This window comes from Aulonocara stuartgranti, assembly GCF_965226115.1.
Source record: "Aulonocara stuartgranti genome assembly, chromosome: 8".
NCBI classification, from domain to species: domain Eukaryota; kingdom Metazoa; phylum Chordata; class Actinopteri; order Cichliformes; family Cichlidae; genus Aulonocara; species Aulonocara stuartgranti.
Genome location: NC_138959.1, coordinates 28,564,694 through 28,586,437, shown reverse-complemented (window position 1 = coordinate 28,586,437; position 21,744 = coordinate 28,564,694). Strand labels below are relative to the sequence as shown.

The following is a 21,744-nucleotide window of genomic DNA, read 5'->3' as shown; positions in this document are numbered from 1 at the left end:
CATCTGGGTTAGTGGGTGGGATACGGGGGGGGTGGGGGTATTTATGCATAGAGAAAAGGCAGGTCTGTTATGTATTTCTTACTGGATACAGGCACCCTAGTCAGGAGTGGAGCACCCGACCTGAGGTCCAAAGGCGATTGGTGTTCCTACATGTATATTGCCCCTCCTCATAAGACTCATACATTTTAGTCATGTATTTAAGCATTTATGTTTTTGATATCTAGTAGTAAGTAGTTCTCTTGATAACTGTGTGTCTGTGTGTGTGTTTTCACTTAAGCAGGAGATGCTCCGATGTGTATGGAGACACCTGGTTGCTGTCCTGAAGGGAAAATCTCAGACACTCTGCTGTACTTCCAGCCTTTTACATACATTGGGATCTGTCACAGTGAGTATTGTAGGCCATTAGACAAATACATCTAGGTAAAAAAATGCTACCCAAAATGCATTTCATGTTGCGTCTAGATCAAATTAAAAATAGAATAAAATTATATGCAGCTCTGTTCTGTAAGCTTTTGATATATGATCATAGAACAGAACACCTAATCTGTGCTGGCTAACCTCATATCAAATTTCTATGTAAACTTAGGGTATTTTCATACCTGCAGTATTAAGTCCATTTAAATCAAACGCGGGTTAGTTTTCCTGCTTGATGCAGTTCATTTGTGCAGATCTGAACACAGTAACTGCTCTCAGGTGTGGTACCATCCAGTTACCTGACCCGAATCCAAGTAACAATGCATCCACTTAACACACTGTTTACTGCTACAACTACACGTTTCTTTTCCAGCTATTTATTAATGAGTGACTTTTATATATTTTTTATATATATATATATATATATATATATATATAAAAAAAAAACACCCAGCACGCCCCTGCGGGCGGTTTATCCTTCAAGCTCGGGTCCTCTACCAGAGGCCTGGGAGCTTGAGGGTCCTGCGCAGTATCTTAGCTGTTCCCAGGACTGCGCTCTTCTGGACAGAGATCTCCGATGTTGTTCCCGGGATCTGCTGGAGCCACTCGCCTAGCTTGGGAGTGACCGCACCTAGTGCTCCGATTACCACGGGGACCACCGTTACCTTCACCCTCCACATCCTCTCGAGCTCTTCTCTGAGCCCTTGGTATTTCTCCAGCTTCTCGTGTTCCTTCTTCCTGATATTGCTGTCATTCGGAACCGCTACATCGATCACTACGGCCGTCTTCTTCTGTTTGTCTACCACCACTATGTCCGGTTGGTTAGCCACCACCATTTTGTCCGTCTGTATCTGGAAGTCCCACAGGATCTTAGCTCGGTCATTCTCCACCACCCTTGGGGGCATCTCCCATTTTGACCTCGGGACTTCCAGGTTATACTCGGCACAGATGTTCCTGTACACTATGCCGGCCACTTGGTTATGGCGTTCCTTGCCTGCTAGCATCTTGCACCCTGCTGTTATGTGCTGGATTGTCTCTGGGGCATCTTTACACAGCCTGCACCTGGGGTCTTGCCTGGTGTGATAGACCCCAGCCTCTATGGATCTTGTGCTCAGAGCTTGTTCTTGTGCTGCCATGATTAGTGCCTCTGTGCTGTCTTTCAGTCCAGCTTTGTCCAGCCACTGGTAGGATTTCTGGATATCAGCCACCTCCTCTATCTGCCGGTGGTACATACCGTGCAGGGGCCTGTCCTTCCATGATGGTTCCTCGTCTCCCTCCTCTTTCTTGGGTTTCTGCTGCCTGAGGTATTCACTGAGCACTCGGTCAGTTGGGGCCATCTTCCCAATGTATTCTTGGATGTTCGTTGTCTCATCCTGGACTGTGGTGCTGACACTCACCAGTCCCCGGCCCCCTTCCTTCCGCTTAGCGTACAGCCTCAGGGTGCTGGATTTGGGGTGAAACCCTCCATGCATGGTAAGGAGCTTTCTTGTCTTTATGTCAGTGGCTTCTATCTCCTCCTTTGGCCAGCCTATTACCCCAGCAGGGTACCTGATCACGGGCAGGGCGTACGTGTTGATGGCCCGGATCTTGTTCTTACCATTCAGCTGACTCCTCAGGACTTGCCTGACCCTCTGCAGGTACTTGGTGGTTGCAGCTTTTCTAGCGGCCTCTTCATGGTTCCCATTCGCCTGTGGGATCCCCAAGTACTTGTAACTGTCCTCTATGTCTGCAATGTTGCCTTCTGGTAGTTCAATCCCCTCAGTTCTGACTACCTTCCCTCTCTTTGTTACCATCAGACTACACTTCTCCAGTCCCAACGACATTCCAATGTCATTGCTGTATAGCCTGGTAGTGTGGATCAGTGAATCGATGTCTCGTTCACTCTTGGCATACAGCTTGATGTCATCCATGTACAGGAGGTGGCTGACAACTGCTCCGTTCCGTAGTCGGTATCCGTAGCCAGTCTTGTTAATGATCTCACTGAGGGGGTTCAGGCCTATGCAGAACAGCAGTGGGGACAGAGCATCTCCTTGGTAGATCCCGCACTTGATGGTGACTTGTGCTATGGGCTTGGAGTTGGCCTCTAGTGTTGTACGCCACATCCCCATTGAGTTCCTGATGAAGGCTCTTAGGGTCCCATTGATCTTGTACAATTCTAGGCATTCCAATATCCAGCTGTGGGGCATTGAGTCAAAGGCCTTCTTGTAATCAATCCAGGCAGTGCACAGGTTGGTCAGTCTGGTCTTGCAGTCTCGGCTGATTGTTCTGTATACCAGTAGCTGGTGTTTTGCGCCTCTGGTATTCTTGCCAATCCCTTTCTGTGTCCCGCTCATGTATTGACCCATGTGCCTGTTCATCTTAGCCGATATGATGCCTGACAGGAGCTTCCATGTAGTACTGAGGCAGGTTATTGGTTGGTAGTTGGAGGGGACCGGTCCCTTCTTGGGGTCCTTGGGGATCAGGACCGTCCGGCCTTCAGTTAGCCATTCCGGGTGTCTCTCGTTAACTAGCAGCTGGTTCATTTGTGCTGCCAGACGCTCGTGGAGTGCAGTCAGCTTCTTCAGCCAGTAGGCGTGAACCATGTCGGGCCCTGGTGCTGTCCAACTCTTCATACTGGAGACCCTTTCTTGGATATCTGCCACTGTGATGGTTACTGGACCCTGTTCAGGGAGGTCGCTGTGGTCAGCCCTCAGATCCTCTAGCCACTGAGCATTGCCGTTATGGGTTACATCCTTCTCCCATATGCTCTTCCAGTATTGCTCCGTCTCCAGCCTTGGTGGTGCTGTTCTCTTATTGTTCCCTTGCCACTGAGAGTACACCTTTGCTGGTTCTGTGGAGAACAGCTGGTTTATTCTCCTGCCTTCTATCTCTCTGGTGTACCTCCTCAAGCGGCTGGCCAAGGCTGTGAGTCTTTGCTTGGCAGTTTCCAAGGCCTCAGGTATGGACAGCTTGCTGTATTTCTTAGGCACCTTCTTTGTCGCACCTTTCTGCAACTCCGTTAGTTGGCTAACCTCCCTCCGTGCTACTTTGATCTTGCCCTCTAGCCTCCTTCTCCATGGAGGTTACTGCCCCTTGTCGCTGTTCAACTTGTAGCCAAGCATCTCACTGATCACTGTTGCCGTATTGTAGATCAGCTTGTTAGTGTCGGTAATCGTGGTTGTAGGTATTGCCCGTAGTGCTGCATTAACATCATCTAGCAGACCTTCTGAGGGTACTTCACGTAATCTTGGTAACCGGCTACGGGGGATCCAGGTTTCAAGCTTGGCCATGATCCTATTTTTCAGGTCAGTTCCTCTCGCACTCAACGATCCTTCTCCTATCGCACTTGGGGCTATGTACCCAATCTCGGGTGGGGGTGATGATATCTCCCCCCTGACTGGCGTCCTGACTCCTCCTTGCCGTAGCATTTGTGTTGTACCTCGTCAATCTCTAGCTGTGAGAGCAGTCCCTTCTTTCGAATGTTGGAACACTGAGCTACTAGTTGTTTCGCCGAAGAAATTGTCTTTCAAACTTTTTCTTCTTTTTCAGTCCTTGTACCATTTTCAGAGGAATATTTTTGTTTGTTTGTTTTTTGCCAATTAACACTGACCTATGAATCATTCAAGCATAAAAAACCACCTAATGCAAGGGATGAACCAGTGTTGTCTCTCTACATAATGAACAGATTCTAAATAATATCTTTTGGATACAATAATTATAGTTATTGCTTCCAAGGATGGCACAACCAGTTATTATTAAGTTAAGACCAATTACTAGGTAGGTTTGGATAGCTTTTTTCCCTTAATAACTTAGGTTATCTTTGCCCAATACATTTAAACTTGGTTGATGATCTGAAACATGTAAGTGTGATGAAATTGCAAAAACCAATACAAAATCATGAATGGGTGAAATACTTTCTCACAGCACTGTTAAAATATTTTCGAGGACGTGGACCTTATGCAATTTCAAATTGTACGTATTTAGGCACATGGGTCCTATACTACAGTGTGTGTGTGTGTGTGTGTGTGTGTGTGTGTGTGTGTGTGTGTGTGTGTGTGTAACTCTTCTGTGTGGATATTTGGAACTGTTTTGGAATTCCTAAAGTAGTGACCAAACAATGCTTCCCTGAGCCAGCGCTTTATAGAGGTTAAAAAGCCTAGAACTCTTCTTATCACTGAAAGCTATTTTCTCAGGAAGCTTTTTGTTCTGTAAGTGTGTGTTTATATAATCTGTACTTTTGTTTTGCGTGCAGGTTCTATGTTGTGTGGACAAGCAGGGTATTCTTTCGTGGCCAAATCCCAGTCCGGAGACTGTGCTGTTCTTTAGTGGACGAGTGGAACCATCACACAACAGTCAAGATGACCTCAGAGACAACATGTCTGTTAATTCATACTGCCAAATGGAGATGGATGATGACAGGGAAGAGGTTTGTTTGTTCTCTTAGGCAAAGCTTTTAGCCCCCCAAAATTAATTTTAGAGTTTAATAAAAAAACAACAAAAAACAAGAAAACCTTTTATTGTCTGGTAGGGCCAGGAGGCAGAGGCTCTGCTTTGTCTGCAGAAAGAGCCCCCCCCTCAGCCGGGAGTGGGGCCAGATCCCAGCGAGATGTCGCACGAAACAGCACTCTCATCTGACACTCTCCAGATTCAGCAGCACTGCCAGCCTGTACCCACTTGCACTAAACACCACTCTGGATCGAATGTGAGCTTCAGCCATGACACTGAGGGAGGCGAGGATGCCCAGACACCGGTACAAACTGCAACTGAAATTTCTAATATAGAGCTCTTTAAAAAAAAAAAAAAAAAATTAATACATAAAATTTTAAAAACAGATGGTGAAAACGTTAGTAAGTCCCATTAATACTGAAATTTTGGGTTATCTGAGATGTAAATGTTGTATTAAAATTTTTTTTGTCAGTTTGAATTTTCACTGCTGCTGCTATGGCCTACATATTTAAGCTAACCAATAAGAAATAACTTAAAATGACAGGGAACTAACCAGCACAGTACAAATAAAGTGTAGGAACTCAGGAAGTTGGTATGTGGCTTCAGGTTTTTTTCTCTTATCTCAAGGATTTTTCACTGGGCTGTCCTGAAGTGGAGGCTGATGACTTTGTGTGTGACTACCACCTGGAGATGCTGAGCCTGTCACAAGACCAGCAGAACCCTGCCAGCATCCAGTTTGATGACCAATCCTGGCAGTGCCACCTGCCCTCCCTAAAGCCACTGGGCCTGAATATCATGCTAAACCTCTGCAATGCCAGTGTCACCAAGCAGCTCTGTCGCTTCTCTGACCATCTATCAAACCTGGCTCTGCAGGAGAGCCACGGCACGGTGCTGCCAGTATATGTTCCATGGGGGCTCTGTGAGCTTTCCAGACTTATAGGTGAGCATGTCAGAACTGATTCTTATATAAACTAAACAAGTAATGACTTCCCTGAATCTTTTGGTTATATCCAACAGCCTGTGGGTCGCTATTTAACACAATGTATAAGTTACAGGTTACATGCTGATATAAACCTATTTAACAATGGTTATCCTGTGGCACAGAGGATTTTACAGATCCTCTACGCCCAGCCTACTCAAGCAATGGCCTACAGGCCACATGTGGCCAGAAGCAACCTCTGAGTGGCCCTGTCAATGATCCTGCCAGAAATGCAGAGTAAGATGGGAGGAAAAAAATTTCAAACTGAAATTTCTACAGCATAATGTAGATGGTTAAACGCAACACTCCTAATAGCCTAGTAATATTCAGACCGCAGTGCATTGTTGTAAACACATCTCTACAAATGAAACAAGTAGTCTATGATGCGACAGCAACATGCCTTTATCAACCCAACAGGAAAAATGAAAACCACTGATTTAACCCTGCTGTGTCTGACAAGCCAGGGTTTATTTTTTATTTTACCACTAAATCCAAATGTCGAATCTGTGTGTTTAATTTGTAACGAGTGTGTGGTATGATTATGTAGGCTAAATTATTATGTAGGTAAAGTGCAAAGTGCTCCCAGCAGTAATAGAAGCATTAAAAGCACATATTACACGACAGGGGTTAAAAGAGAGATTTTATACAAATAATATATTCTATTATTATATATTCTTTGTTCATTACTCGTAATGAACAAAGAATATATGTTTTACTTTACTTTACCAAATTAAATTACAAAAAATTAGCTTTCTCAAGACGTTATGTTCTCATTCACTGGTATATAATTTTAAATAAATCACTGCATCCGAATCGATTGAGTGCGATATTAAAATCTATCAGAGAACAATTCAGAAGCATTGTTTTCTACTTTTTGTCTGTTTGTCAGGGTTCACCCCTGGTGCGAGAGAGTTGTTTAAACAGGAGAACCACTTGACCCTCTACCAGCTGCCATCTGGAGAGAAGACCAAGGAGTTCACATCCCACCGCCTTCATTACTTCACCAAACGCCAGCCTCCCATCTCCCATCTCATCTCTCTGTTCGTACGAGACTCTTCATCCAGTGAGTCAGCACACTATTATTGTTTTGGGTTTTATGATGCAGTTTTAATAAAATGTTCAGCACCATCTCTTTATTCCCTGCACATAACCCATGTTCCTGTATATGTTTCTCTCCAATCCTCCCTTTGGCCAAACAGTACCATAATGTTTTGTTGTTTTCTTTCTTGATAATGCTTTTATGCACTGTTAGATAATGTCCAGATGCTGTCACATGGTTCAGCTGACCTTATCCTGGAGGCCTGCACTGACTTCTGGGATGGAACTGATATCTACCCCCTCTCAGGCTCAGACAGGTCTGTCTTTGGCTTTTTGTTTGTGCTTGAAGTCAACATAGTTACACTTTCCAAATGCACACAGTGAATTTGGAAAGTTTTCATTTCATCCTTTGGTTCCTGTGTCACAGAAAGAAGGTCCTGGACTTCTACCAACGTGCCTGTCTATCAGGTTACTGCTCAGCTTTTGCGTATAAACCCATGCAAGTATCTCTGTCTAGCCAGCTGAATGGGAAATGTATGGAACTGGCTCCTGGTCCCTGTCTGTTTTCTGGACTAGAGTTGCCCTCCACGACTCCCATCAAACACAACTCCTGCAGGAACAGCTGGAGCTCAGATGGTATGGACTGTGACACTGATGAAATGGGTGGTTTTGCATTTGAGCAAGACAAAACTGTACAAGAATTAAAGGAAATATGTTGTCACTGCAAAGCTCAATTGCTGTTATCCAAGGTTCAGTAGTTTGACTTGTTTATCAAAGACCATGACTTGGACAGATGCTTTTTACTTACTTGGCAATCACTGCATACAAGTGAGTTAGTAAGTTTTGATTCTACATGTCTTGGAAGTGACTGTAAATTGCAAAATTGTATGGATAAAGAGATTTCTCTGACTTTAGACAGATGTTACATTGTTTAGTTACCCTCTCTTTCCTCTTTCCCGTCGTGCTCACAGAAGGTATAGGTGAGGGTGTGGAGCGTGACGACTGTGTTCAGGCCCTAAGCGGGCAGATCTTTATGGGAATGGTGTCATCCCAGTTCCAGGCAAGGCTAGACACGGTCCGTCTCATTGATGCCCTCGTCACTGCTTGCATCCGCTTTGTTTACTTTTCCATGGAGGATGAGCTCCGCAGCAAGGTGAGTACAGTCAAGCTCTTAATCATTGCAACTAAAAGCTTACTTATTTAGTTTTAACTTATTTATTTAGTATTTCTATTATCTATAAGTATCTATAAGTTTTTGCTCATTTACAGACAAATAGGACAAAGGTGGTAACTTATTTAATTACTGCTAATTACTGTTCTCCGTCATCTAAAAAGATTTGATGAGGGTCTAACAGCAAATGACATTGCGTGTTTCACTTTAGACAGGTGTGCTCTCACACAAGGTCACAGTTTATGACCTGAAGAAAATTTTCAGATTTGTTTGGAAAAACCTACTAAAATACTGGATACTACTATATAGTAGTGTCTATATATAGTCTAGTATACTGCTATAATCTACTATAAATTTGAGACGGCTCCTTTGGATTTGTGCAGGTGTTTGCAGAGAAGATGGGTTTAGAGACAGGCTGGAACTGTCATATCTCTCTGACACCAAACGGAGACGGTCCCTGTGATGGAGCTCCATCAAGCCCCAGTCATGGCTCCCTGCATGAGGATTTGAACCAAGGTACCCGTGTTTCTGACAAGTTTGAGTTAATATTCGTGTTATTAGTAATGGGAACAATTTTAAAGGCTGATTATATATTTAGTCATTAATAGTGTAGCAGCTATCAATTATTTTAGTAATCAAGTAAACTGTTGATTATTCCAACAAGTAATCGAATAGGAAGTATTTCTGTCTTATTTACAATAAATATTCAAAAGGGAAAAAAACATGGCTCTTTCAAAAGTTGGAATAATTGGAAATCTCCAAATATCCACCAAATATTTTGATTTAATTAACTCATTTAAAATCTGTTCTGGAAAATGATTGGGAGTGGGTAGGCTGTCAAGAATGGGCTCAAGATAACAGTTGACTCTACTTCCAAATGCAATGTTGGAATTAGATGAAGGAATAATATCAAAACTCAAAAAAAAAGAGCATCAACATCAGGAGCATAAATAATTAGAAAAGCATTTGGTAGAGTAACCAAAAGTATCTATGATATGGATCAGACTTTGTGGCCTCCACTCTAAAGAGAATATTTGTACAACTGAGGATTGGCACACCTCTAGATTTATAAGTAAATGGAGCCTGAAAAACCTGAGAAACCTAATTTGCTCTCAACCTGTGCTGTTCAGCTGCACTAGCATGCGTTTCTTTGAGGAAGATAATTTCTTCTTCCAAAAATTTAAGGTGTGAAAGGACATGACCCTTCTTAACCACGTGTCCAAGACCTTTTACGTTCCAATTAACCAATGTGAGGTCTCTCATGTCGCTAGAAACAGAATTATTAGGTACTGTCGTAACAGGATACAACAACATAATATCCACCCAGAACGAGGTAATGCAAAAAGCAACTAATATCTAAATGTACAACCACATCTGAAAGAACACAATTACCCAAACTGTCAAACACTTCATGAAGGTAGATCAAGAGCTGTGCACTTCCACTCTGCTCTCTCTTCACCGTGATGCACCAGTAGTGTCTGCATCACTGCAGCTAAAGCACTAGTCTGTCTGTTAATCTCTGCTCCCCTCTTTCCTCACTCGTGAACAAGACCCTGAGATAATTAAACTTCTCTACCTGGGTCAGCAACTCATCCCTGACCCAGAGTGGGTCCTCCACCCTTTTCTGGCTGAGAACCATGAGGTGCTACTTTTAGTTCTCAGTGCTTCACACTCTGCCACATACACACTAAATGTCCCCTCCCTAACTCAGTGGGAGGGAAAAATAGCTGGCTGTTTTCCTATGAGGTAAAGCAATTTATGGCAGCCCAGCCGTATCTCTGTTATATCTATAAAACCACTTACAGTCTCCTTTCTCGAAGTATTGGGTTCCTTCTCAGCAAAAAATCAGTTTAGTACTGTATATCAGCGGTCCTCAACCCCCGGGTCTCGGACCGGTACCGGTCCGTGAGTCGTTTGGTACCGGGCCGCGAGAGTTGAGGCTCAGGTGTGAAATGTATAGTTTTCAGGGTTTTTATCGGTTTTCAGCATTAGTTTGTTATCGTTTTTATCGTTTTTATCGTTAACTCCGTTTTCCTGGGTCTTTTCACGTGTGTTATGAATAAATCTTCTTTTTTTCGGTACCGGTACTAGTTTTATTTTGTTGTATTTATCCGCGACACCTTAAAGGCCGGTCCGTGAAAATATTGTCGGGCATAAACCGGTCCGTGGCGCAAAAAAGGTTGGGGACCGCTGCTGTATACAACATACTGTATGCAATATACTGTGTATCTTAAGAGTGTATGAGTAAATGTACTTCGGTCGTTGCTGTGCTTTTTTTTTTTGGAAGTCGAATTTCCCAGAGGAACCCACCCGAGGGATTAATAAAGTTCTATCTTATCTTATCTTATCTTATCTTATCTTATCTTATCTTATCTTATCTTATCTTATCTTATCTTATCTTATCTTATCTTATCTTATCTTATCTTATCTTATCTTATCTTATCTTATCTTATCTTATCTTATCTTATCTTATCTTATCTTATCTTATCTTATCTTATCTTTTGGTGTTTTTCGTTGTTTTTTTTTTGTTTTTTTTCAGTAATGCTTCTTAATAAGTGTAGAGGAAGCCACACTATATTTTTTCTGTAACACAGATTCTCGGGATGAAGCAGAAGGTCCCCTGCTACCAGAAGAGGAAGCTCACTCTGACCTGGCCAGTTTCCAGCCCACAGATAGCGATGTCCCCAGCTTCCTGGAGGACTGTAACAGGGTAATTTGCTCTTAACCAGTGAAACTACTGTTCTAGCCCACAGAGGCAAAAGCAAAGTCTGCTCAGTCTTGTGTTTTATGTATTGCTTCCATATATTTTGTAAAGGCCAAGTTACCTCGTGGGATCCACCAGGTTCGTCCTCATTTGAAGAACATTGATAATGTGCCTCTTTTGGTGCCACTCTTCACAGACTGTACGCCTGAAAGTAAGTCTTATCTTACATATGGGTACCATATTGTGTACAGGATGTCCAGTACATTACTACTTAGTATTCTGAGTAAAGTTTAACAAAAGTGAACCAACGATCCACATGCCTGTATCACTTCCTTTCAGCCATGTGTGAGATGATCACGATCATGCAGGAAAACAGGGAGGTTACGTGCTGTCTGGGGAGCGCTGGCAATTTCCGCAATAGCCGCCTGTTCCTTCAGAGTGACCTAAGGTATGCTAATAATAAAATATATGAATATGCGCAATCATAACATAGAATCAACTGCCTCTGCAGTAGGTTGTCACAACTCTGTCACTGACTGCAGTTAGCTACAGTAATTCTTTTTCTAATATGGGGCTAACTGAGGCTGCAAAGCAGAACAAGGACTACCAAAGAGATAATAAATCATTTGGAATATTTGCAGATTAATTCAAAAACACTTTCATGCCACAGTGTATCCTGTATACCAGAGGTGGGACCAAGTCATTGTTTTGCAAGTCTCAAGTAAGTCTCAAGTCTTTATCCTCAAGTCTCAAGTCAAGTCTCAAGTAATGTCAGGCAAGTCAGAGTCGAGTCTCAAGTCACTGGTGTAAAAGTCCGAGTCAAGTCACAAGTCTGAAACTTTGAATTTCAAGTCCTTTCGAGTCTTTAAAAAAAAAAAACGAAAAAATAATGTTGCAGTTATATGCTAAATGTAAATATTAGACCATGTAATTTTAAATCTGTGTTTTTCTCAACACATGACAATAGTGAACTTAGAAAATATACACAAATTGTGAAATTGCACCTCTTTAAAATGCAGCTCAATTAAACCTAGCTCCAAGAATAATTTTCACCGACAGTTCTGAGATAAGCTGCATGTTATTCTTGGATGCGGTTGTAGTACCAGCTTTAAAATCGCATGACAAAAATATCATACACATTAAAAAAAACTGTATCACCAACGTAGCCTGGACAACATTTGCTAGTTAGATGAAGTCAGCTATCTCATCGTAGCATATTTATATGCATATTTATAATCATACGGTTCTTGGAGTGAGTGCATACACTCATGAAGTTTAGTAACTTCAGGTCACTGCAACAAGTCCAGGTACAGTTTACCGACGGATGGGTACAGGACCTTGAAATGCACCGTGTAGAACGAAAGACCATCGTACGTATCATAAGTTTACCAGTCTCACAAATTGTCGTCATAAATACACATTCATTAACCGTTTATTAATAGGACCTTTGAGCTCAACGGTAATTAATTAGTAGTGGAAATAATTTCTGGTACCCATCACAGAAATGTAGCAGTGACAATAATATTGTATGCTGTAATCGTACTGGACAATTAGTGATACAAAAAACCTGTTTTATCCTGTGAATAAAAGTATATGTTTTTGTCAATGTACCATAATAACAGAAGCGAAACGCAATATTGTGTCAGGACAATTCACTATTTATGCACAATAAATAAAGGAGCATAGCGCGACAATTTCTGTTCAGCGCCAGACTTGCTTGTAACCTATATCACTAATTATGTTATGAAAATGACGTATTAACTACTAAAAAACACTGACCTTCGTGTAAATGCTTGGAGCAGACTAACCTGTGAGCTGGAGGGTTCTGGGACGTTATATTTGGTCTTAGAATGGCTGCAATCCAGTCGCGTCTTTGTTACTTCGGAAACATGGCTCGAACAATTTCTCTTCAACGACGTAATCCGATAACAACTGATCTCTTTACCCGTCGGCTTCCCGTGGCTGTCATGCGACCGGCTATTGCAGTTAATAACACAACAGCTTCTTGACATTTTTGTGTTTCTTTTTATCGCTGTATAACTGATTTTAATTGAAAGCCTGCGTGCGCTAGTACCGCTTGCCACGAGTTCCCAGAATCCTTTGCGGTTCTACCCGTGAATGACGTCACATTTTCAATCTCTATATAATATGCATGTTAAATTTTATATTTGGGGTAAAATATCAAGTCTTTTCAAGTAAACCGGTTCAAGTCCAATTCAAGTCCCAAGTCATTGGTGTAAAAGTCCAAGTCAAGTCACAAGTCTTAGAACATTTTTTCAAGTCAAGTCTAAAGTCATAAAATTAATGACTCGAGTCTGACTCGAGTCCAAGTCATGTGACTCGAGTCCACACCTCTGCTGTATACTGCACCTGGCCAAACTAGAATAAAACAGGTCTCCTTTAAGCAAGTGACTTATAGTTTTAGAAATCCAATGCAAAGTTGGAAGAATGAATGGACAAGTCTCTTAATCAGACTCCAGCTGCAGTGTGCTGGAGATGATGGTTTACTCATCAGCAAAAAAATGAGCTTGTAATTGCTTCAGTACTCTGTTTCTTTGAATTGTCCAGTCAAAGCTGAGACTTAATCGCGCCACCTGACCTCTGTTTTACAGCATTGCTTTGGACCCTTTGTATCCATCTCAGTGTTTGTGGGAGACGTTTGGCTATGCCACTGGGGGAGGATTTAATGGAGAGGTCGAAGGACTGTCTCCATTGAGGCTGTCTGGACAGCTCAACAGCATGGGCTGTTCTGTTACCTTCCACCAAGGAGAGAGTGTGAGCATGGTCAAACTCATAGAACAGGTTAGATGCACACAGGCCCTTGTGTACCCGATCAGTCTAAGAGTAATGTTACATTTATAAATGTATCTGCCTTTGGCTGAATGTGTTGCAGGCACGACACACAACCTACGGCATTCGCAAGTGCTTCCTCTTTCTGCTGCAGTGTCAACTCAGTCTGGTTATCATCCAGGTGAGAAGGGAAGATTCATAAATTCTGAAGATGTGCCTGTTTACACTGCATTAAACATCTTCCTATTTCTGTGTAATTTACTGCATGATGTGCTTCTGGTGTTACAGTTCTTAGCCTGCTTAGCTCAACTTCCTCCTCCCATGAACACCACTGACATCCTCTGGGTGTCATGCTTCAGCTGCCCTCTGCTAAGGTACATACATACTGTAAATATCTAGAAACTAATAATTCATTGTTATTTTGTTGTTTCGTGAAGAAACTGGTTCTAATTTGTTCTCTGTTGGCAGTGTGTCACTTTTGGGAAAGCCACCTGATAGTACAGTTATGACAGTTGCCACAGGGAAGAACCTGGACGCAATCCCAAAGAAGGTAGTATCAAGTATGAGAAATAGAGTATACTCATGTGATATTATTCAGGTTTTTATTGTTCACACAGTGTATCTATTTCCTGTATCCACTCAAATGAATGCTTAATAAAATCTACTTAAAGAAACTCTGCTCAACCTCAGAGAAAGAATTAATTATAGACACGACCATAGCAGTTACAACTGGCAAATTACAAGACATGCACAAAAATGTCCTGCACTGTAATGGTGGACTATTTCGTCTACTGTTTTCCTCAGCATCAGTCATATGACAACAAAGTTGCAGCTACTATTGCAAAATACATGTTGCATAGCTTGGTTTTTATTTTTTATTTTACTAGTCCTTTATTTATCCAGGTAAAAAAATCTCATTGAGATTAAAAATCTCATTTCCAAGAGAAACCTGGCATCATGGCAACTAAAGTCAAAATACATGTACATAACATTTAAAACAAATACAATATCCCATACGAACATGTGAAAAATATACAATAACAGATCAATTAAGAGTAACATTAAAAAACAATCACACTGAATAAAAGAGTTACAACAGCTAGTAATAACTAGCCATTCTATATTTTGCGGTACTACTGAAGAAAGTGGTTATAAATCTTTGTTTTGTTCAGTCATTTGACTTTAGAATTTATGGGTAAGTTCATATGAAGGATCACATTAACTATTGAAGTCATTTGGCAGGCTAGGCTAGTATTTGCTGTCTTACTAGCAATAACCTTGGCAAGCAAGATACAATTAGCCATACATGAATCTGATGGCTATTTTGTAACATTAGCTGATAAAGTGATTTGAAAAGGAACAGCTACATTACCAGATCAGCTACTGAAATCTTGGATGAATTTGTGTATGTCTGTTTGCCAACCTCTTTAACCAGACTCAGAACTACTTCCTTGGCTGTTTCCTGTTGAAGTTTGGCCTGACTATGTGTGCCTACCTGTTGGCCTTTGGGTTTAGCCTACAAGCGGTCTGCCTGAGCAGTTTGTCACACTGCAACCTGAACTCCTCAGACAACACCACTGCCTCCTGTAATATATTTGCAAAGAGGTAGGAGTAACAATAACCTGCAACAGTCCATAGCTGTTCCACTCATAGACTTAATGCTAAAATTAATTACAATGCAGTTAGATTAGCAATAATGAAGAACAAGTAAGCAACATGTTAAAAACAAATATATTTCCATATATCTGCAGCGTTTCACCTAGTGCACCTCAGTGGTTCTTTGAACTGTCTAACGGTCTGCTGATGACGCAGAAGATCATGGCAGGGTTTCTTGTCTTGCACACAGGTAAGAGCGCCTTCATAGATATGTACAAGTGTCCTTTAGATTTTTATGATGTCTTAAAGCAGTTTGTGAGCTCTATGACAACGGCAGTCAGGATCTTAGAGTATTCCACTGGAGCGCGTCTTTAGTAAATGAAAACCCCTTTCCTCCCTCTGGTCAATTTGCGGGACCATAAAACAATTTTTATTCTGTTCTCGGAGCTTAGGTTTGCCCAAATCACCTGAAACTGCTTTTTTTTTTTTTTTTTTTTTTTTTTTTTACCCACACTGTGCTCTGCTAGGGATAGGGCTTCCCTCCGTCTTCTTGGGGGGGGTGCCTTCAACATTTCAAATGCTAATAACTAAAGACAGGTTGGTGTAGACTCACAGCTTAGGAATGAACAAAATGGATACAGCATACATACATTAAGCGGCTGTGTTTTATGCAGTGTTGGGGATTAACGGATTACATGTACCACCGTTACGTATTTAAAATACAAAATATGAGTAACTGTATTACATTTACTGTTTAAAAGGGTGGTACTCAGAATACAACCATTAAGAGGCTCTAATGCCTGTGTCTCAATCTCACGGCCCATGTCACCTCTACTTACGGAATTTAAAAAAAAAAAAAATTTTATTATTCAAAAAAGTATTTAAAATGAAGGCAATAGGCAGAGTGTTACAGGCATAGCCTTAAAGAATGTAGCCTCATGGGTAGTGTAGTCCGTGCTGCAGCGAGAATGGACTGTCATATCCGTTATGTGTCTGTGAGCATGTAAATATAATAATAACCACTGCAGCCAAGAAGAGTGCCTGACGAGCCCAGTTGTAAGTAAGCTGTTAAGACTCGACTGTACACCGTGTTCGTGTTTTCCTCCGAAACAATAAGTTCCGTTGAAGCAGTCTTTCAACGCCTCTCTCTGTCTTTCGCTTGCAAAGTTGACCCAGACAACAAAGTAAAGCTAGTTTTCAGCTACAAGCCCGTATTAGCCAGAGGTCCCTTTACTACGGTTCAAAGCCGCGGACCTGTTTTATATACACGCGGAATAGTTTTCTATACGAGATCGCTGCAAAAAGTGCAGCCTTACCTAATGTCCACCTACTGTTACTCATTTATATTAAGATTTAAATATCTAGTTGGTATTGGTATGGCGAGTAACCTTCAGTGATAGTAATAAATCACAGCAATAGTACATTCATGTAGTTCTAAAGCATGATAATATATTAAGTAATCCAAAGTATTCTGAATATGTTACTCTCATTGAGTAACGTAACGGAATATGTTACAAAATACATTTTGGGGCATGTAATCTGTAATCTGTAGTGGAATACATTTTAAAATGTAACCTTCCCAACACTGGTTGAATGTATAAGCCATGTGCGAAGTTCACTCTGACGCCTCTGCCTTTCTAAACGGAGGGACAGTAAGTGTGTGTGTATATGTAAGTGTGTAAAAACTGCACATAGATTAACACCAATAGTATTTTGTCTATATCCGCAATTGTAGAAATTAATCTCATGTAAACAATAACGTCACGTCAAAAGAGGCTCACACCTCTGACGTTGCATGACTAAATCTCAGTTTTCCTCGTCCACACAAACGCAAAAACTGAGTTTTTGAAAACCTCCACCCTGGCAGGAGTTTTTTAGAAATCTTAGTTTTCAGTGATCAAAAACACCGTACACATGTGGACGAAAGGTGCAAACACATAGAAAATCCTGCGTTTTCAAAAATACCCATGTACATGTGGACGTGGCCCATTTTCAGAGAGGTAGTTTGAAAAAAAAAAAAGAACATTTTGAACTCACCCATACTTGGTGTGTGTTCAAAATGTATGGGGTGTCTGGCCCATTGCTACGGGCCATTCGATCCCAATACAACCGTTGCAAGAGCTTGGTTCGCATTGCCGGCAATAAGTCGGACTCGTTCCCGGTGGGTGATGGGCTCCGCCAGGGCTGCCCTTTGTCTTCGGTTCTGTTCATAATTTTTATGGACAGGATTTCTAGGCGCAGCCAAGTGGCGGAGGGCTTTCGCTTTGGTGGCCTCAGAATCTCATCTCTGATTTTTGCAGATGATGTGGTTCTGTTGGCTTCATCGGGTGAGGGCCTCCAGCTCGCACTGGAACGGTTCGCAGCCGAGTGTGAAGCAGCGGGAATGAGGATCAGCACCTCCAAATCTGAGGCCGTGGTTCTCAGCCGGAAAAGGGTGGAGTGCCCACTCCGGGTCGGGGATGAGTTCCTGCCCCAAGTGGAGGAGTTCAAGTATCTCGGGGTCTTGTTCACGAGTGATGGGAGAAGGAAACCGGAGATCGACAGACGGATTGGGGCTGCAGCTGCAGTAATGCGGACGCTGCACCGGTCCGTCGTGGTGAAGAGGGAGCTGAGTGTAAAAGCGAAGCCCTCAATTTACCGGTCGATCTACGTCCCTACCCTCACCTATGGCCACGAGCTGTGGGTAATGACCGAAAGAACGAGATCGCGGATACAAGCGGCAGAAATGAGCTTCCTCCGAAGGGTGGCTGGCCTGTCCCTTAGAGATAGGGTGAGAAGTTCGGCCGTCCGGGAGGGGCTCAGAGTAGAGCTGCTGCTGCTCCACATCGAAAGGAGCCAGCTGAGGTGGTTCGGGCATCTGACAAGGATGGGTGAGGTGTTCCAGGCATGTCCCACCGGGAGGAGGCCCCGGGGCAGACCCAGGACACGCTGGAGAGATTATATCTCTCAGCTGGCCTGGGAACGCCTTGGTGTTCCCCCGGATAAGCTGGAGGAGGTGGCTGGGAGAGGGAGGTCTGGGCTTCTTTGCTTAGGCTGCTGCCCCCGCGACCCGGCCCCGGATAAAGCGGATGAAGATGGATGGATGGATGGATTTTGAACACAGATTGTTTTGATAATCACGAGATGATCAGTAAAACTCCCATGTTAAAGATGAGTGATTGTGTTTTCTTTTTTAAAATCGAACTTTTCTTATTGTTGTTCTGTCATTTACCAGTGGTAATCTCCCTGAGCTATGTCCATCGCTCGCAGCCTTTATGGAAAAAGAGCCCATTCAGCAATACCTGGTGGTGTGTCACTGTACCTGTGGTGTAAGTAATTATGTTCTTTAGATAATGTTAAAGCCCAGTGTTTATCAACATCTTTGCAAACATCAAGGACTAAGATTAACGCTGGTTTTATAATAGATTTCAGCAGCCCTGTTTTGAGTGATCAGTAAGACTAGAAAATTGCAGTGTATAAACACCAGTACATTTAGCTTTAGATACTGTACTTACAACAGGGTTAAAATGAACAGATTGGTGCTGGAGTTCATGTGTTTGTCTATTAAAGATGTTAAGCAATGTTTAGAGACATATTTACTAATGAGACTGCAAGACAACTTTCAAAGTGAATGCAATGTTGTGTTGACATACTGCACTCACAAAGCTAGAATCAAACTTTGAACATTGTGGTTATGTTGCTGCAACGTTACCACCTGAGAGAAAACTCAGTACCGTGCAAAAGTCTTGATCCATGCTTCATTTAGATTTTTTGCTATGAAAGTATATGTGCAGCAAATAGTTTAGACATTTTCTATCTTGGTACGTGTAGAAACCTTGTTATTTTTACAGCATCGGTGTCATATTTGTGACCATTGTCATGCTAAAAAATGAAGCCATTGCCAATCAGTTGCTTTCCAGGTGGTAGTGGATGGTGGATAAAAATCTAATTGTACATTTCCATGTTCATAACTCCACTGAAGAGCCATGCAGACCTAAACCATTACAGTCTTCACCGTGTTTTATAGATTGCTTTTGTTCTTATTCTGCGTACAGATAAGAACAAAATGATTACTCCCACTACGAAATTTCAAGTTGATGTCAAAATTTCCCAAGTACTTTTTTTTTTTTTTTTTAACAGAAGAGATTTTCAAACGAGCATTTCTAAATACATTAGGTTTCTTTAGAAAGCACAAAATATTTTTATTTGCACATATTGAAAGAATAATTTCAGAAAAAAACCCAAAAATGCCTGGGGTCAGTATTATTATCCCTCTGAAAAATTGACCTTTTCCATTGAGCCGTAGCCCAAACCACTGCTATGCAATGATGTGCTTTGACTTTAAAATGACCAAAGCTTCGAGTTAAAACTGGGATTTATCTTATTTATACAGTAGAAAAAAGTGTCTGAGCTGTCACTTGAGAAAGCATCAGGCCAGAAAGAAATAAAATCAATTTAGACTTTAGAAAAAGACTTATTGATGCCCACAAAGCAGTTGAATATAAAAAGTTGTAACATTTCCAAGTTTGAGGAACATGAGGAAGTGAGCCACCCAGTACAGAGCAAACCTGGCTATGAGAACATACATGCACTTCAAGAAATAGGTTTTACTATACCCTCCAAAAAAGACAAAATTATTACAAAAATTAAATGACAGAAACAAGCCATATTAATAATTAAGTGGGCCCATAAAAGAGGTTAACTAAACAAAATTATACTCAAAAAAAGTACAAAATATCATAATTCAACAAACAGACTTCCCCAAATGAGAGACAGCTCCACTTATATAGTGACTGAATGAACTATTGTATAAATAAAAGGTGAAAACCACAAAGCAATAGCTAAACATAATACAAGAAGAAACCCCATTCCCCCCTGAATCGTCACAACAGATGGTTAAGTCCATTCTGTTGCCTCTGCACTTAAACCAGCTCCAGGTAACAGAGTATTTCAGTTGTGTGGCTGCATGCAGCCATCATACTGGCAGAGGTAGGAAATGTGTCCTTTGGTCAAATGAGACAAAATTCTAGCTCTTTGGCCAAAGACATTGGTTATGTTTGTAGAAAGAAGGGAGATGTGTGCAACCCAAAGCATACTGTCCTCACACCAAACTATGGGGATGCTGCAGCAAGTGTGGAAGTGGGAAAACTCATCATGGTCGATGAAATCATGAAGAAAGAGGGAAATGTGAAGATTTTAACAGAAAAACTCATGCAGTCCATAGTAAAAGTGGTTCTGGGTTGTTGCTTTGTCTTCCAACCTGACAAGGAGCCAAATCATATATAACTCGTGGTGAAGAACTACCTCCAGAAGACCAAAGTGATGGTACTGGGGGGAAAAAATTCAAGTATTTTCCAAGTACTGTTAAAACGTGTGCTTAAAAATTATATTTACATAGCGGGCTAACAATTCTGTCCAGCTGTATATAAGTCCTGATACCCCTGATTTTCAGTCCCGTTCTTGTGCAATTTGGCTTACTTCAAGCTCTTCTTCTTGTTTCCCTTTCTTAAGAATGGCTTCTTGATAGCCACACTCCGTGAAAGTCATTACTGAGTCGTGGTCAAACAGTAAATGACTGAAAGATCAGATGCATTTCAAAGGAGGACTTTTAGGTCTTCGCTGGATTTTTCCTTCTTATTTCTAAAATTGTGTTTTGTCAGTTTTTATAACATTGTTATCATTATCCTTCATTGGTTGAGTTGGGTGCCTTTTTATGCCTGCACGAGTCATTGGCCAGTGTTAAAACATTCTTCTGAAAATGATTAGGTACAAGGACTGGACTGAAAACTGGAAAAAAAAGCACCTAATGTCCAAAGAAAAACTTTGAAAGAGCTTAATAATGTCTGTAAAACTATTGCCTATAGATATTTAAAAATACAAATTCTGAATTCTTCGAAACAAAATATAAAACAGGTGGGTGGCTCAAGACTTCTGCACAGAACTGTAGTTCTGCTGTTTACCTCAGAGTTGGCAGAATGTAAAATGTAGTCATGACCATAATAAGATCTTGTCTTATGATACTTTATACGTTACAGTAAAATCAGTTGGGATTGCCTTTGTTTTTGAGTCTTTGTTAGCAATTTTTTTTATTAGTACCTACTTGGATCGGCTCGTTACAATCAATATACCACGAACGTGCGTGAAGTCTTAATAGTAACGCAGCAGAGTCTCCGGTTACATCATTTGCATGCGACACATGACACCACAACACAAGGAGAGCCCCAAGGAGTTGATTGTGTTCATCTGTGGACGTTGTGTTTAAACACTAGTTTGCTAGTTTGAGTGGGGAGTCAAGGAGGCCATTTATGTGAAAAGGGAAAGAGCTCCTCTGAATCGAGGAGGGGACATCTTTCACCATCATACAATGCTGTGATTGCAACCATTCCCCAACTCTATGAATAGTACTCATGGGCATTGATCAGTGGTCTTTGATCTGTGGTTGTTGATCAGTGTGGTCTGACCTCACAGCACATTGGGCTTGTCATTGTGCAAAGGTACTGTTTATAAGGTTGCAGAGACCTGCAGTCATCTGTGACTGAAGAAAATCACTTGAAAACTAAAAACGTCCAGATGAACAGAATTAACTCTTTGGGATTTACTTAGCAGGATGATTGAGCATGCATCAAGACAGTAGAGGAGGATATCAGA

At 41.6% G+C, this 21,744-nt stretch overlaps 1 protein-coding gene across 11 annotated transcripts in view; it reads left to right on the top strand.

Annotated features, from left to right (window-relative positions):
* tmem94 (transmembrane protein 94) overlaps nt 1–21,744 on the top strand; it is a 41,513-nt gene that overhangs the window by 15,528 nt on the left and 4,241 nt on the right. For 3 of the 11 annotated variants that reach the window (XM_082543885.1, XM_082543884.1, XM_082543891.1), the window contains 19 exons: nt 278–385; nt 4,646–4,819; nt 4,922–5,143; nt 5,467–5,779; nt 6,708–6,881; nt 7,071–7,173; nt 7,284–7,492; nt 7,828–8,009; nt 8,411–8,543; nt 10,622–10,737; nt 10,843–10,942; nt 11,071–11,179; nt 13,344–13,533; nt 13,625–13,702; nt 13,810–13,895; nt 13,990–14,071; nt 14,957–15,126; nt 15,273–15,367; nt 18,332–18,425. In XM_082543885.1, coding sequence (XP_082400011.1) covers nt 278–385; nt 4,646–4,819; nt 4,922–5,143; nt 5,467–5,779; nt 6,708–6,881; nt 7,071–7,173; nt 7,284–7,492; nt 7,828–8,009; nt 8,411–8,543; nt 10,622–10,737; nt 10,843–10,942; nt 11,071–11,179; nt 13,344–13,533; nt 13,625–13,702; nt 13,810–13,895; nt 13,990–14,071; nt 14,957–15,126; nt 15,273–15,367; nt 18,332–18,425 — 2,738 coding nt within the window. The other 8 variants (XM_082543888.1, XM_082543890.1, XM_082543886.1 and 5 more) reach the window with 3 other exon arrangements.